We start from the raw sequence: 15,861 nt of genomic DNA, 5'->3' as shown, positions 1-15,861 counted from the left end.
TCCCGTGGGTCCCGGCCCTCTTTCCGCTGGCATATCAGGTCTAGAACCCTGGCTGTCCTCATCGTGTCATGCGGTTCTTCTAGAGTCAATTCTTTGCGTTGTGTATCTGAATGTCTGGGCATAGACATTGCTGGAGCGAATGAGTTCTGATGTTTCCCTGGCCCCTCGTTGATATACTTCAACCGGGTTATCTCGGATAGGTCACCACCGTCTCATACGTCAAGAGCATCAAGGAGTTGTCGAATCAACCTGCCATGTCCCGAATTCATATCACAAATTGACTTTCGCCCTCGACCGGTGCACGTAGCTTTTGTCTGGTCAAAGTACAGTATGGGCTTGGCCTCTACTACCTTACTTAGCCTCTATCACAACTTGACTAGCCGGAAGCTTCCTAGGATCTACTACGTCAGCATGATAGTCTGGATGTAGTATGACCGTCCCAATCCGTCCAAGGGTTGGCCCTGTATATGGCGTTGGTGGTTATTGTAGCCCCCCCATGCCCTCGCGGAAGGGAAAAGCGCAAAATCCTTGCGCGTTCTTGTTCTTACTAGTGCCCACAAGGGCAGATCCTTCTCGTTCGCTGTATATTCGGTCATTCTGAGGGATCGCTCATTTTGGTTGCCCCATTCGCCCCCTTTAGCCGGTTGAATAAGCATTGGGCCCATCTGGCAAGTAACCGAGAGCAAGATGGCCGAGCAAGGCGGTGCCTCGAATGACGTGGAACGGATAGCTCAAGCACCGGGATCTCAGGGTCGACTTTCCACCTCTGAAGGACGCGCATCTAGGCGTCTCTCCCGAGTTTCTTACAAGGAAGATTGGGCCAACCTTGACGAATATGGCAAGCTTGTGAAGTACGCATCGACCTACCGTGAAGGCGGTCGAGGCGATGAAACACAGGGAGAGGAAGAGGTGAGAAGAGTCTGGTATGCTCCCTGGAAGAAACGCAAGGTTCTTGTTCGACATGTGGACCACGACGGTGGCCAGTTCCCGGACGACTGGCTACTCACCGACATCCATCAAGGTCTGTCCAGCAATGAGGTTCAAAATAGGCGTCGCAGAGCGGGATGGAACGAGCTGGTGTCGGAGAAGGAGAACCCCATCGCCAAGATCTTGTCATACTTTAGGGGCCCTATCTTGTATGGTGAGTCAGATTGGCTTACGCTAGGCGCCTTCTATTTCATTGCGAGATTAATGCCACTGACCCGTCGCAGTTATGGAGCTGGCCGTCCTCCTTGCAGCAGGTCTCGATGATTGGGTCGATTTCGGTGTCATCATTGGTATCCTGTGTCTGAACGCGGCTGTCGGTTGGTACCAAGAGAAACAAGCCGCCGATGTTGTCGCCAGTCTCAAGGGAGATATTGCAATGAAGACAACAATCGTCCGTGATGGCCAGGAACAGGAGATTCTGGCCCGCGAGCTCGTACCCGGTGATGTGGTATGCTAGGCAATTTCAAAGTGACCTCCCTGAAGCCTGTGCTAGGGTACTAACACAGATGGCAGATCATAATTGGCGACGGCCAAGTTGTCCCCGCTGATGCACGGATCATTTGCGATGTGAAAGATCCAAACGGATGGGAAGAATTCAAGACAATGCAAAACCAGGGCGACCTGAGCAGCACGTCCGAATCCGACATTGAAGAAGCTGAAGGTGAAAAGGAAAAGAATAAAGAAGGTGGTGAAGAAAAGCCGCAGAAGCCCAAGAAGCGCGGTTATCCTATCCTAGCTTGTGATCATTCAGCTATCACCGGAGAGTCTCTAGCAGTTGATCGTTATATGGGCGAAATGATCTATTACACGACCGGGTGTAAGCGTGGCAAAGCATATGCCGTTGTACAAACCTCTGCAAAGCTCTCGTTCGTGGGTAGAACCGCGACCATGGTGCAGGCGGCCCAAGGTGCAGGTCATTTCGAAAAGGTCATGGATAACATCGGCACCTCGCTTCTCATCCTCGTCATGGCGTGGATCCTGGCTGCATGGATTGGCGGTTTCTTCCGGCATATCCCAATTGCTTCCCCTCGCCAGCAAACGCTTCTCCACTATACTCTGGCTTTGTTGATTGTCGGCGTCCCTGTCGGCCTCCCCGTTGTTACAACCACTACCATGGCTGTAGGAGCAGCATACCTTGCAAAGAAAAAGGCTATTGTGCAGAAGCTTACTGCAATTGAGTCGCTTGCGGTAGGTTGTGAGCAATAGCTTCTGTCTGTATGAAAATGCTAATGGCTCATCAGGGTGTTGATGTCTTGTGTTCCGATAAAACCGGCACCCTTACAGCAAACAAGCTGAGCATTCGAAACCCATATGTGGCCGAAGGTGTGGACGTCGACTGGATGTTTGCCGTGGCAGTTTTAGCGTCGTCTCACAACATCGATTCGCTAGACCCGATTGACAAGGTTACGATTTTGACCCTCAGGCAGTACCCCAAGGCACGGGAGATTCTGCGCAGAGGGTGGAAGACAGAAAAATTTCAACCATTTGACCCGGTTTCGAAGCGTATCGTGACGATCGCCAGTTGTGATGGAATCAGATATACTTGCACCAAGGGCGCACCCAAGGCAGTGCTTCAGTTGACAAACTGTTCTAAACAGACCGCCGATTTGTACAAAGCCAAAGCGCAGGAATTTGCACACAGAGGCTTCCGCTCTCTGGGAGTTGCAGTCCAGAAAGAAGGAGAAGAATGGACCCTCCTCGGCATGCTGCCGATGTTCGATCCACCCCGAGAGGACACGGCGCAAACAATCCATGAGGCGCAGAATCTGGGCATCAGCGTCAAAATGCTTACAGGTGACGCATTAGCCATCGCTAAGGAGACTTGCAAGATGCTCGCCCTAGGAACCAAAGTATACAATTCTGACAAACTCATTCATGGAGGGCTTAGCGGCGCAATGGCAGGAGACTTGGTCGAAAAAGCAGATGGTTTTGCAGAGGTATTTCCTGAGCACAAATACCAAGTTGTTCAGATGCTTCAGGACCGAGGCCATCTCACGGCGATGACGGGTGACGGTGTTAATGATGCGCCTTCGCTGAAGAAATCCGACTGCGGTATTGCAGTAGAAGGAGCTACAGAGGCAGCGCAATCTGCTTCGGACATTGTCTTCTTGGAGCCAGGTCTGTCAACGATCATTGATTCGATTAAAGTTGCGCGGCAAATATTCCATCGCATGAAAGCATATATTCAATATCGTATTGCTCTCTGCTTGCATTTGGAGATCTATCTGGTCACGACGATGATAATCCTCAACGAGAGTATTCGTGTCGAGTTGGTAGTCTTTCTTGCTCTATTTGCTGATCTTGCCACTGTTGCAGTCGCTTATGATAATGCATCGTTTGAGCTGCGGCCTGTGCAATGGCAACTTCCGAAGATCTGGTTCATTTCGTGCCTGCTAGGCCTTTTGCTTGCCCTAGGAACATGGGTAGTTCGCGGCACTATGTTCCTCCCGTCGGGTGGTATTATTCAGAACTGGGGCTCAATCCAGGAAGTGATTTTCCTCGAAGTCGCTCTCACAGAAAACTGGCTTATCTTCATCACGCGTGGCGCCGACACATGGCCTTCAATCCACCTAGTTACCGCCATTCTGGGAGTGGATGTTTTGGCAACCATTTTCTGCTTGTTTGGTTGGTTCTCTAACGAAAATATGCCCACCAGGCCCGCCGACAAATTCGTTGAAACAACTAATGGCTGGACTGATATTGTCACTGTGGTCAGAATCTGGGGTTACTCTCTGGGCGTGACCATTGTTATCGCATTGGTATATTTCATGCTCAACAAGTTCAAATGGCTTGATGACCTGGGTCGAGAGAGGCGCGACAAGGGTGATCTTAAGATTGAAAATCTGCTTGGTCATCTTGCCCGCTTGACTGTTGAGTATGAGCGGCCTGGACAGCCACCAGCTCGGTTTTACTTGGCTGCCCCTAAGGAGGAAGAGGAGGTTGAGTAATGTAACCTCCTTGATGTGACTTGCAAGTCATTCTGCAAGCCTCAAGTGATTGGAATACGCAACATAATTACGGCGGTGGAAAAGTTATCGGCTCATGATAGGTATGGACGGAGGGCCATACAATATCTGCAGGTTATTAATCTTTTGTTAATCACTAATAGTTCCATAGATGAGGGATTCTGTAGTCTAATCGAATACATTTACGTACGGCCCCGAATCGTAAAAGGCTCCAGGTCGTACCTTTCCAATATCCTCTAGACTAAATTAAGATCGAATTATATTGTTAAACCTATATCATAGAATGGAAGAGTAGATAAGAGGTCTCGTATAGCAGCAGTAACTGTCGACGGTCATCCATCACATGGCTTGATCACAGTCCTCTGGCCCGGTTGTAGATCTTCTCCATATCATTGCCCATGCGCTTTTCAATCTCCTCCACGGAGTCCTCACGCTTGTCAATGGCCGCGTTAGACTCCTCCTTGGCCATTTCGACTGTGGCACGCAGGTCAGCATCGAACAACATGGTACAATAGTAGGTGAAAGGAAACCGAACATACCATGAGCAAAGACAGCAGCCTTCTTACCACTGAACATAGCATGAGGCACATTGGTGCTGTTATCACTGTTGCAGTCGCCAACAGCAAAGACACCAGGCACACTAGTCCTCATACCAGGGTTAGTAGTGGCATCGATCTTGTTGCCGAGCATAGCCAGACCCAGCTGTTTGGGAAGATCTGACCGCTGCTCACTGGGGTAGTTGGTGATGAAAGCATTACGATCAACAGATGAGCCATTGGCGAAATGAACACGGAAGATATCAATCTGCCTGGTACCATTCCTGTCCTTCACCTGGCTGCCGTCCTGGATACGCTCGAAGGATGCGATTGTTTCGTTCTCCAGACGCACGTTGTACGCCTCCAGCTGTGCTTCCCAGTTTGGATATTTCTTCGCCAACTGGGCCTCCTGGTCCGGCGTCTGCGTACCGTTCACGAAAGCAATAATGTCTGTGTTCAGGGTGTATACTTCCAACACGCTGCCGACGACATCAGGGAGCGCACCCAGGATACCGAATGGCTGGTCCCGGTGCTCGTACCCGTCGCACCACGGGCACCAGTACACGCCCTTACCCCAGGCTTCTTGGAGACCCGGTACATCGGGAAGGATATCTACGAGACCCGTGCCCAGGACGACTTTGCGGGCGGTGTATGCCTTGCCGTCAGCGTCTTGGGCGCGGAAGTACGAGGTGTTGGAGGCCTCGTCAGAGACAGTCTCGATGGTGTTGACTCTCTTGTCGATGAAGGTGGCGGTGTCGTACCGAGAGATCTGCTCGCGGGCCAGACCGCGGAATTCGCTGGGTACAGTGCCTTTTGTTCACGGTATGTTAGTCCAGCCCCTGTGAATACTTTTGGAAGAAGTTTGATTGGAGGGTGGGTCTGTCCATACCATCATTGCCGATCACATCGTGCATGTTCCGGGTCGCAGCGTTGCGATACTCGTGGGAGTCGAAGAGAGCCGTCTTGCGTCTTACGCGGGATAAACCGCTAAGCGCAGTGAGACCTGCGGGGCCACCTCCCACGACAATCACCTCATAGTCGGTTTGAGGGACGGATGCTGCGAGGGCAACGGTGAGGGAGGAGAAGAGTGTGTAGAAAAGAGATGTAGGAGCCATTTTGAGCGATCAACACCCGAGGACGAGGAATGATAGACGGCTGAAAGAAGGGAAGGGATTCATGAATGGCTTAAATACTGTCAGAACATCTGAGCAGGATTCAGCAGCGCATGCCCACTCCCCAGCTGAGAAAGATCATCATGCATTGCATGCTGCCAAGAGCAGGAAGCCCACTGTATGGCTGAATATCTGGTGATACGACATTGGGCCACCGGATTGCATGTCCATGCATCTCAGAAGATGCTGGATTGCTAGAATATATTGAGGGTAGGGGTCGTGCATATGCATGATTTGTTGGTTCTGCATGTCGAGGGATTCTGGTGGTTCGAACAGCCTCATTAGTGGAGGATGCGGAATGGTTCGCGGTGACCCTTTAATCTAGAGAATGTAAACTGAGAATATTTTAGTCAAGATGTCTACAAGTGAATCGTAAGTGAGTTGAGGGGAGCTGAATCGGACCAAGAACAAGGAGGATCGGCAGGGCCGAAAATCAATAGTTCATGCATTAGAGCGGATCCTGATGCGCTAATTGCTGCATCCTTCAAGGAATTGGGATCTGGATTCCTTGATTTCTTGACCCGGGCAGAAAAGACACCCTCGGTATGAAACAAATTATTGGACTGTTACATGCAGGAAGCAATCAATTTGTGCTCTGCAGGGCGGAGGGTGTGATGGATGAGAAATTAGTTGCAGGAGCTGAAGGGCCTCCGTACCACACCACGTGCCGCGAGGTTGCCCTAACTGTTGTCACTGGTAAGGGATAAATTGATTAAATTGTAAAAAAAAAAAAAAAAAAAAAGGTATCAGCCCGAGACAACCAAGGATTAATACCCTCACTTCTTATATACAACCTTTCCGTCCGCCAAGCCCACTAACTGACACAAAATTATAAACATCGAACTCCTAGCTTAATGTAAAAGATAAAGAATGCGGGCCTTTATCATCTACCGGCCTATCACAGGATAAAATGAGGGAAGGCGATATCCATGGCGCAAAAGGTGTGCTGTGGAGTTCTTCAGAGCGCCTTTCACGCCATCCAAGAAACCCGTATTGCCATAAGCCTGACTAACATCCCACATCATAACACCTCCAAAACTCTCAAACGACTTGCTATATGCGATCACCGGTTCCAGCTGCGACGCTGGGATGTAGCCCGTACTCGCGGCTCCCGTGTTTGCTGGAACACCAAGCAAGACTTTGGCTTTCTTGTTCTGGGATACGGTTTTCACCCAGTTGTCCCATTGCTCAAAGTTGAAGCTGCTTTGCGTTGCTTGGCCCGCCGAGAAAGAGTTGACTCCGCACCAATTGTTGTAGAATTGAACAAACACTGCGTCAATGGATACAGGCCCGTTGAGTATATCCTTGTCTGCTGCATCTGGATACGGACATTGTGGCGCAGCAGTTAGAAAGTATTGCTTGGATTTGTCCGCGTCCGACAATTCGCGAAGCCGGTTCGCGAATGGGGCCATATTCTTCACAGGTGCCTCGAAATCGAAGTCGAATCCATCAATGGCCGCGTCACCGAATGGTCGACGGATCGTTGTGGAATTAGCTCGGACTGCATGGATCCCAGTGCCGTTGAGACGGTGAAGACGGTTGAAACGACCGTTATGGTAGCGAGACGTTCCATTATGAGATGAGGCATTCAACAATGGGCCCTGTGTTGTGGGAGGACCAAATGTCTTCCAGAGCAGGTCTGCACCGGCCTTCGCCGCAGATTCGGATTCAAAGCCTCCCTCGCTATAGGTAGCACCACCAATAGACAGAAGGATGGTCTTGCCCTTCTTTTGGCAGGTGTCGATATCCGCACTGGTGTGGTTAGCTTTGTCTCACAATAAATGAAGCTCAGATGATGTTGTTGTACGTACCCGATCTGGGGGCATTTCAGGAGGTTTGTGCCATCGAAAGTGGTGCAATTATCATTTGCATTGGAAAAGTCTATCTCTGGCGCACCCCCTGAACCATTAACCATCATGAGAAATGCAAGTACGATGACCTGACAGCAGGTGAGCGACAGTCATCTATTTTTCTGGTAATAGGAAGCCTCACATCAATCTTCTCATCTAGAACTAGTTAGTGTCTGCATTAAATGAACCCTCCATGCAGGAGTCTTACCATTACAATAGTACTCAAGTCGCTGTTGTGCCAATTCCCCATTTCCCCTGAACGAGTTCTGACCTAAACCACCAGGCAGCGTAAGTAAAATCTAGCTCGGTGTTGTTCTGTTATACGCACCCCAGTATACAACGACGTTGGAAGTGGAAGAAAGATCGAGTTTGGCGTATGCTCCTCCTAACGAGGCCGCAGCCATCGCTAAGGTGAGAAGGCCCTTGGCGAAATACATTGTCCCGCTTATGACTCTTTCTTTCCCAACAATGAACGCTAAATTGTTGAAAGCGAGTGCCTGTTACGATCCTTCCAACAAGCAGAACGAGGGAGTGACCGAACACACTGGCTTTCTGGCGCCACTTGATTGTCGAATAGCTCACAGCTTAAAAAACAAACGAATTAAGAGTGCGCGATAGCTTATTTTAACTCCCATACCCCATGTTATGGCTGCCAAAGAATGACGAGCATTGCTGTGAATGGAGACCATGAGCATTCCACAAGACTGCCATGTAAAGTTTCCACAATAATGGACGGCCTTCGCACATAAGGTAATGATTCTCTGTATGTCGGTTAGATGCCATCTTTCCAGTAATGGCCAGTGTGCTCGCGTAGTCGTTATCAGGGAACTAGGGATTCCGGGCTGTGGAATGTTTCCTCTCCTTTTGGAAATACACACTCATGATGGCCCACATATTGGTAGCTCCTACATACCCCGAGTAGTACTGAAAGAGTTAGCTATCTTTCCATCAAAACAAGCTGAGCTATCACAGTTATTGTTTGACTACCTCGGCCAAGAGAGTCGTTCGACAACATCAACCTCAAAATCATAGGTCACGAACCCTAGCGTCATGCGAGTCATGCTTGCTCATGCTAGTTAATACTGACCGACCCCTTGTGCGTCTGCAGCACCCCAGGCGCCAATTTACCACCTGGAAATGCAGGAACGATATAGTCAGCTAAACCCGCATGATTAGACAGTACAGACTGTTCGTCGTGTCGGTCTACTGTTGTGAGGTGTCCAGCGAGCACGTCCCGTGGGGACTATAACATGTCAGACCGTTGACCGCGTAATGCATCCCGCTGTCAGCTGTTGACGATATATTGACCCCAGAAGGAACACGCAATCAAATGAGCGGGTGAATAGACTTGAGTTCCGTATTAGAAAATGACAAGCTGCCCGCTGTCTTTGGAGCAAAATCTTTGACTGACCCGAGGAATGCTCGTGAATTCCGCCCGGGCGATGAGATATGCGATAAAGTGAAGCATGCGACCAACGGCCTCTCACACACGGGTATTATCCCTTTCATGCTCCATTCTCAAGGAGGCAAATGTAGGCTCAGGGTATACGCAAACTAAGAAATTAATATCTCATCTGAGAGGTGGTAAGGTTGTGCAACTCGTGTTGCGAGGAAAGGGTGAACTTTATATTGGAGTAGTATGTGTTTTGCGTAGCATTTCTTAGACCAGTCGGAGATCCGAGCTTTGGATGTGCCATGAAGACCAAAATTTTCCCTCTAGGCATGAGGATGTGACACGATATACTGAGAAGTTGGCCTGTTCGCTCAGAGGATTGAAACCAGGCTGACGACCAAGAACACCATAGCCCAGGCCAAGCCTACCGGTGAACCCCTACAACTCGTGTAATAGCCTCATCATTGCTCATTGCGCTGTCAATCACCCCCGCCACCTTGAGAACATCCACTACACCCTCGATGATCTTCCGGTTTACGCCTCTTGTGCCCTGGACGAACTTGACATCCTTCAGCCATTCCGTGGCATCCTCCTCTACATAAGTACATCCCAGCTCTCCAGTACCAAGTAGCCTCACAGCCTGCGCTGTATCGGCCTCGAAATCCTTGATACCTTGGTCCAAGAGCTTGAACAGTTGTTGTAGCTTACCATCAACCTTCGGGTCTGGGAATACAGCTGTTGACGCCACGATCATCCAAGACGGCCACGGTGTGTAGATTTCTCCGATTTTCTTGAGTGACGGATGGGGCTTCTCAGCTGTCGGGTGGAAGTACGGCTTCGTTGTGAAATGTTCCCACATGAAGAACTCAGCGGTAGGTTCAGGATTCTTCTCCGGGTGTGAGGGATCGTACCCAGTCACTCCGTTGCGCAGAGCCTGGAAGGGTCCCAATGGGACGCTAGTCAAGGAATCGGGTTTCCAGCCGTGCTTCTGGGCAAGGACAAACGACATGATGTGAGAGCCACTGGAGATCTATTAGCACATGCATTTGTCCCTTTCAATGTTCGTCCTCAAGTATTCGAAACACGGCAATCACGCATACCTTCCCAGTCGACTAACACCGACCCGCTTGTCCTTCAGGTCGACAACATCATGGAGGTCCATTCTCTCTCTTCCGGTGACAATAGCCCACCGTAATGGCGTAGCAACCCATTCTCCAACTACTTTATATCCGCCCAAAGCTGCATCCTTCTGCGCTTGCTGTTTTCCAGCCAGACCAGCAACCCAGCCTTCAGTCAGACCAATTGCGATGTCGATTTCTTTCTCGCGCAGGGAGGTGATCATATGTCCTGTCCCGGATGGGAACGGAACTATAGAAATCTTAAACGGAAGGGATGCGACAGCGGGAGAGCGGAGGACAAGGTGAAGAGGAGTGAGATAGTGTTCTATGATCCATAGCGTTAACGACGTTCTTTACAAGCAGGTATTTGTATGAAGTTATAGGTCTTGTATTCAAGCTCATGGCGTGGTATCGTGTGCGAAAGGGAAGCGGAGCTTACCTGGTACATATCCAATTCGGATGGTTTCCGTGTCTGAAGCCATGATGTCTTAATGCGGGAAATGAACTTGATTCCCCCGGCGATGAATTGGTTATGGGGTAATGGGATTTCCTTAACTGGGGTTTGTTGGAGGGGTAAAAGGCAGAGGGACTTTTGACAATATATAAGTGGGGGGAAGAACGCGGGGCATCACGTCAGCGACCTAATTTTATATCAAAGGGAGATAGAATGATATTGATTTAACGACCTCAAATGGACAGTTCTATATATCTCTATATTCCACAGTCTATTCCAACTGGCCATGGCCCGAACAGCAACCAAGAAACAATATTCACATTAATCTAGCCATTAGTCTAAGTAGGATTTCTGAAAAGAACAAAACATGGGTTCCCAGTATCTACAATGCATCAAGCACCAGGGAACAGCAAACGGCCGTTACGCATTCAAGTCATCCGGATGTCTTTCTCCTCAACAGTCCAGTTTCCACTGGGTTCCCTAGGGCTGCCAGCAGCCCCGAACGAGGCTTTGGAATACATCCAAAACTGTACCCCAAGGTACAGATCACAGACGCACTGGAACAATGCGCATAGGCGAAAAGCCCAGGGAATGACCTCCTGGCTGCAGAAGAAGTAACTCAGTTTCATCAGATCACCGAGAATCCAGGCGGCTACAACCGACAAACGGAATCCTTTGCATGAGCGTGATTGATGGTTAGCAATAATTTGAGGCAGAGGCAAGGTAGCCTCCACAGTCAAACCGATATATCCAAGGCAGTTAATATAGAACTCCGATTGAGCAATTGGAGGTAGGCAGATCTGGATAAATGAGAGCCCAGCAATAAAATAAGCCAAAAACATCCAATACCTAGCATCGCCGGCAAAGTAAGTTTCCCACACATATTGATAGTTTAAACGGCATCTGGAGTACATACGGCTTTGCGCTCTTCCACTGCCAGAAGTCATAGGGCCGAGTAAGTCCCCCGCCATTACCGACACTGCTGAACGGAACGTGCTCGAGGCTGTTTTTCACACCGGGGGCCGGCCGATTATCCAGCGCAACCTTGAGCATAACCATTTGGACCCCAATCATGATGACGGCTTGCACCAACAGCGTAAAGGAATAGTTGTCGCCAAACCAGAAAAATACTCTAAGCCCAAGGGTCAATTCCAAGCCGTCCAGCGCAGCGCAAAGCGGACGATATAGTCTTACTTCAAGATTGACGCGACCAGCATGATCAGAGGTATATCCAACGAGAAGCCAGCGGAACTCCTATTCCGATGAATACTGAGAATTTGGTCCGCATAGGAGGTTACCGGGGAGGTGATAAGACTAGAGTATGAGAACCCACAGTCAGCTTCCCAAGGCCGTTGTCCCAAAGTGAGGGATGTTGGGGGAGAAAAGATTTAACCCACAAGAACGGCGCTCCATATTCGAGAGCGAGTGAGACAAGATACATTGTGTAGTGGTTAGTCGTCAATTCGGGTTATCACAATCTCGAGTAGGGAAGAAGAAAAGATCCTAGTTGTCAGTGCGAGTATCCGGTCTTGTCCCGTGAACGGACGAAGTTGGTGGATCTCCCCGGAGGTGAAACTGCTGTGTCAGGGGCGCGCTTCGATTTAAACCAGGGCTAGTCAAAATTGCTCGGGCTGCGATGATGGATCTTGATCGCGTAAAAATAACTCGTCGTCAATCGAGCCAAGCAAAGAGGGACTAAAAGCTAGAGATTGTTCGATAACCCCCGTAGCCAATCTCTCTCTATTGGACCATTTTCGCGACCGGCCGCATGCGGTCTTTTTTCTTGTCCCTGGGGCTGACTCAGCGAGTCCCACTTGAGACCTTAATTTTGCTTGATTTCCAAACAATGAATTACGTAGTTACCATGACCTGTCCGGATTTTCCAAGGCATCTCTATAAAATCATAAATTGCTATAGATAATGGATATATCTCGACAATAAATAAACAAGCGAGTCAGTACGCATTCCCATTGCTGCCCTTTCTCAAGGTCAGAACTCGATCCTCCAGGTCTTTCCAATGCTGATAGTAGGGTTTTTCACCACGGCATATGGGGCCTTTCCGTCCGGCTGGGTATGGTACTCCATGGCCGCTGTGGACGCAGTCTTGGCACCATCCTCGATGACAGTCACGGACGACTTCTCCTGCCACTCTTTCGGTGGATCAATAACCACCACCCTTTCAACTCGCACGCTTGCCATGGCCTTGAGGTATTCGGCTGTCTTGGGGCCCTTGGTTCCAATGTCTTCCGACGACAGAGTGGAGGCATGAAAGTGGAAACGACGATGAATATACGCTCCTCGCTCATAATCAAACGTCTCTCCGTCATCCACATACAGCGTGCCATCTGCCTCTCCGTTCTTGTCTAAGGCAACAACAAGAGTGTACGGATCCCATTTCATCAACCCGCTACTGCGGCGAGGTCTGTCCTTTCGAGGAATCACATGGCCACCCTGCATTAAAACGGGTACTTTCTCAAGAGGTGCAGGCACCTCGTGTCTCTTACCGGCCCCTTGGTAGACCGTGTAATCGAAATAATCGTAGTACTTCTCATCATCAGCGAGATAAATGTCTACAGTAGTTGCTCCCTCAGAGACTACCGGCTTCGTAAGGATACCAGTAGAACCGAGGTAGAGTTGGTCATCGATGACAAAGCCTGCTTCGTCCGAAGGATGAACATAGAACTGGGGTCTCACAATCGGCGTTCCATTCACCGAAGCTTCGTGAAATGCAGTGTACCAAGCAGGTAAGAGCTGGTATCTCAAACGAATGGCCTGGGCGATGATAGACCGATGAGGCTCACTGATCAAATACGGTTCACGCCGACGAGTATCTATATGTGCGTGCGCACGGAAGAAAGGATACCAAATGCCAGTTTGATACCATCTTGTGAGGAGGTCTTTGCTTGGGTTGTGGAAGAAACCACCAACATCAGCTCCTGCGAAGGGGAATCCAGAAATGCCATTGTTCAAAACCATAGGCAGAGAGATGGCCAGATGTTCCCAAGTTGCCTGATTGTCGCCAGTCCACATGGCAGACATCCGCTGGGCTCCAGCATAATACGACCGTGTCAAAATGAACGGCCGACGAAGCTCGCCTTTCTTCCGTTCCAACATCGCATTGTACGTCGCATTCACAAACGTGATACCGTTGACATTGTGAATGTCACGGTGCTCCCAGTTGCCATAGTGAAGGTTGTCTTTAGGCATAGTGGTTTCTGGGCCATTGAACACGGATGGCTCGTTCATATCATTCCAAATGAAGACATTCGGAAGTGTGCCCTTGAACTTATCATACTTAAACAGGCCTATCCACCACTTGATAGCCTCCGGATTGAAGCAGTCCACCCAATGGGATGACCCTGGCCAACACCAGCCCTCGTAAATCTCACCATCCTTGTTCCGAGTGGCCAGATTCTTGCTCTTAAGCTCCTCTGAGATGGTGTAGTGCTCCTTATTCTTGATATGAGGGTCGATGATGACCACAAGCTTGCGTTCCGATTCATCGAGCTGTTCCTCCATACCAATCGGATTGGGAAAGGTCAGCGGATCCCAGGTGAAATATTTTCTGTCATCAAGATACTCAATATCAAGCCAGATAACATCGTATGGGATTTGATATTTGTCAAAATTGCGATCGACATCTTTTACATCTTCATCGGTGACATAATTCCAGCGACACTGATGGTACGCGATGGCGAAGTGCTGAGGCAGCTGAGTATAACCGGTGAGTTCGCCATACGTCTTGCTGATATCCTGTGGCGTAGGTCCTAGGAAGACAAACAAGTCGATTTGTCCAGACTCAGAGAACCAATGACTTTGAGTATCGGTTTTTGAGCCCACCCCTAGAGAAAGTGGGTTGGCAGAGGATGTCGACTTCACAATGTCCACCCATGTCTCGGCAGCATTAAGCCAAAACACGCCGACAGTAGAGCCGGGTCTGTGCGCTTGCATAAGTGGAATTGCACCGTATAGAGTCATAGGACTATTGAGTTCGTATTCAAACACGTCGGAATTGTACATGCGGTAAGGCTCTTCATGGTTTCCGGAACCGCCTCTATCAAATCATTAGCTTACTTCACAGAACGAGGTAGAAGGCTTGGTGGATTTTACCTGGTCTCCCTTAAAGATAGGGAATCAGCATGCTCTGGGATACCATAAACATGGCCGTAGCCGGGAAATGTGATATCCAATCCCACGCTCTCAGGACCTTTGGGTTTTGTATCTGTGTTTCCACCAAATGTCTCTTCCCACCAGGTGCTCTCATCTTCCTGGGATCCAGAGTTCTGCTCACCGTCACCCTCGGAAGTATCCACCTTCTGTCGCCAATGCTCCATGTTCAGGTATCCTTTGTTATTCAGATGAACATGAGTCTGTCCATCCCTTTGAAACTCTACGTCAAACGGAGAGTGGCGAATGATTGCTTGGAAGCTATTCTCTGGTCCATATAGAACCCTGGTTATTCCTGTCTCCGATTCGGAATCCAGGGTCGCAGACTTGCTCAGTTCCAGGCCACCAACTAGGACCCATTTTTCCGCTTCATTATATCTTTCCTTGCGAGCCTGGCTATCATGGCGAAGCTCAATTTCCTTGTTCAAGCGTTTTTCTTCGTCAATAACGACTCGGGCAACTCCAGACTCGAGGAAGGATACGATGAGAGGTAACTTGACCTTCTCATCGGCGGATACCGATTTAAGAATTGTTCCGTGCAATTGACCGTCCTGGAACTGGATAGATGAAGAGTCAAGTTCATATGGAGAGCTCCAAGCAGAGCCCTTGGCGGCGACGTCGTCGGCGTATGCCCTGTTTCGTTTACAGAAACCGGATTGTGAGCATTTTTTGAAATTCTCGTGCTTTACAGCGACTAAGTTTGGTTGTTAGCATCATAACAACTTGTGGGCCATGAGTATAAACAAAAGTTTACCTCCGGGTATGACAAGACATCCGAGTAGGGTGACCAAGGAAAGCAGTAGGGTCCAGCGAATGGACAACAGCCGCCTCCCGGCCATCTTTGAGCTAACAAATGCAATCAGAGACACTCAACCTCCGAAAGTACAATACTTGTCAGCCACTATGTGCTGGCCTGCATCTACCCGAGCTGGAGGTCCGACACACGAAGCTGTCACGTTCGTTAGATCGTTGATAATAGTACAATGACCGTTAGTTCCAGGCTGGCCAGATGGTCGGCAAAGATGGGGAAGCTCCAGATTGGGTTAGGGTGGGCGCTATCCCTGTTCAGGCTGTTGGGGTCGGACACCTCAGGCTGCAAGGCAATCAGGCATAGCTCTGGCCGGTAGCAGCCAACGATAGCCCCTCGTGCCCCACCGTTGCGGTCCTTCCGTTGGTATATTTTCGGCCAACTCACACCAGCACCTCTGCTTTCCTTTT

General features: G+C 49.5%; 6 protein-coding genes across 6 annotated transcripts; 1 reads left to right on the top strand and 5 right to left on the bottom strand.

The window, feature by feature from the left end:
* Positions 1 to 687: 687 nt before the first annotated feature.
* On the top strand, positions 688 to 3,935 carry ABOM_010778 (putative plasma membrane H(+)ATPase; the record flags this gene model as incomplete). The annotated part of the gene is made up of 4 exons (XM_022537906.1): positions 688 to 1,141; positions 1,212 to 1,435; positions 1,501 to 2,175; positions 2,229 to 3,935. 4 exons carry the CDS (start codon positions 688 to 690, stop codon positions 3,933 to 3,935), a joined length of 3,060 nt encoding a protein of 1,019 aa, XP_022384251.1.
* Positions 3,936 to 4,305: 370 nt separating this feature from the next.
* Positions 4,306 to 5,604, bottom strand: ABOM_010777 (NAD(P)/FAD-dependent oxidoreductase; the record flags this gene model as incomplete). The annotated part of the gene is made up of 3 exons (XM_022537905.1): positions 4,306 to 4,427; positions 4,493 to 5,299; positions 5,379 to 5,604. 3 exons carry the CDS (start codon positions 5,602 to 5,604, stop codon positions 4,306 to 4,308), a joined length of 1,155 nt encoding a protein of 384 aa, XP_022384250.1.
* A 944-nt stretch (positions 5,605 to 6,548) lies between these two features.
* On the bottom strand, positions 6,549 to 7,948 carry ABOM_010776 (glycoside hydrolase family 18 protein; the record flags this gene model as incomplete). Its single annotated transcript, XM_022537904.1, has 5 exons — positions 6,549 to 7,413; positions 7,473 to 7,600; positions 7,654 to 7,667; positions 7,720 to 7,782; positions 7,840 to 7,948. The coding sequence occupies 5 exons, from the start codon at positions 7,946 to 7,948 to the stop codon at positions 6,549 to 6,551; spliced, it is 1,179 nt and encodes a 392-aa protein (XP_022384249.1).
* Positions 7,949 to 9,328: 1,380 nt separating this feature from the next.
* Positions 9,329 to 10,504, bottom strand: ABOM_010775 (uncharacterized protein; the record flags this gene model as incomplete). Its single annotated transcript, XM_022537903.1, has 3 exons — positions 9,329 to 9,926; positions 10,005 to 10,347; positions 10,462 to 10,504. The coding sequence occupies 3 exons, from the start codon at positions 10,502 to 10,504 to the stop codon at positions 9,329 to 9,331; spliced, it is 984 nt and encodes a 327-aa protein (XP_022384248.1).
* An 821-nt stretch (positions 10,505 to 11,325) lies between these two features.
* ABOM_010774 (PQ-loop repeat-containing protein) lies at positions 11,326 to 11,917 on the bottom strand (the record flags this gene model as incomplete). Its single annotated transcript, XM_022537902.1, has 3 exons — positions 11,326 to 11,608; positions 11,671 to 11,790; positions 11,874 to 11,917. The coding sequence occupies 3 exons, from the start codon at positions 11,915 to 11,917 to the stop codon at positions 11,326 to 11,328; spliced, it is 447 nt and encodes a 148-aa protein (XP_022384247.1).
* A 548-nt stretch (positions 11,918 to 12,465) lies between these two features.
* ABOM_010773 (glucan 1,3-alpha-glucosidase ROT2) lies at positions 12,466 to 15,482 on the bottom strand (the record flags this gene model as incomplete). The annotated part of the gene is made up of 3 exons (XM_022537901.1): positions 12,466 to 14,530; positions 14,587 to 15,337; positions 15,398 to 15,482. The coding sequence occupies 3 exons, from the start codon at positions 15,480 to 15,482 to the stop codon at positions 12,466 to 12,468; spliced, it is 2,901 nt and encodes a 966-aa protein (XP_022384246.1).
* Positions 15,483 to 15,861: the final 379 nt, after the last annotated feature.

The sequence above is a fragment of the Aspergillus bombycis genome (assembly GCF_001792695.1).
Source record: "Aspergillus bombycis strain NRRL26010 chromosome Unknown contig00140, whole genome shotgun sequence".
In the NCBI taxonomy this organism is placed as follows: Eukaryota; Fungi; Ascomycota; class Eurotiomycetes; order Eurotiales; family Aspergillaceae; genus Aspergillus; species Aspergillus bombycis.
This window is presented reverse-complemented; position numbering and strand designations above follow the sequence as displayed.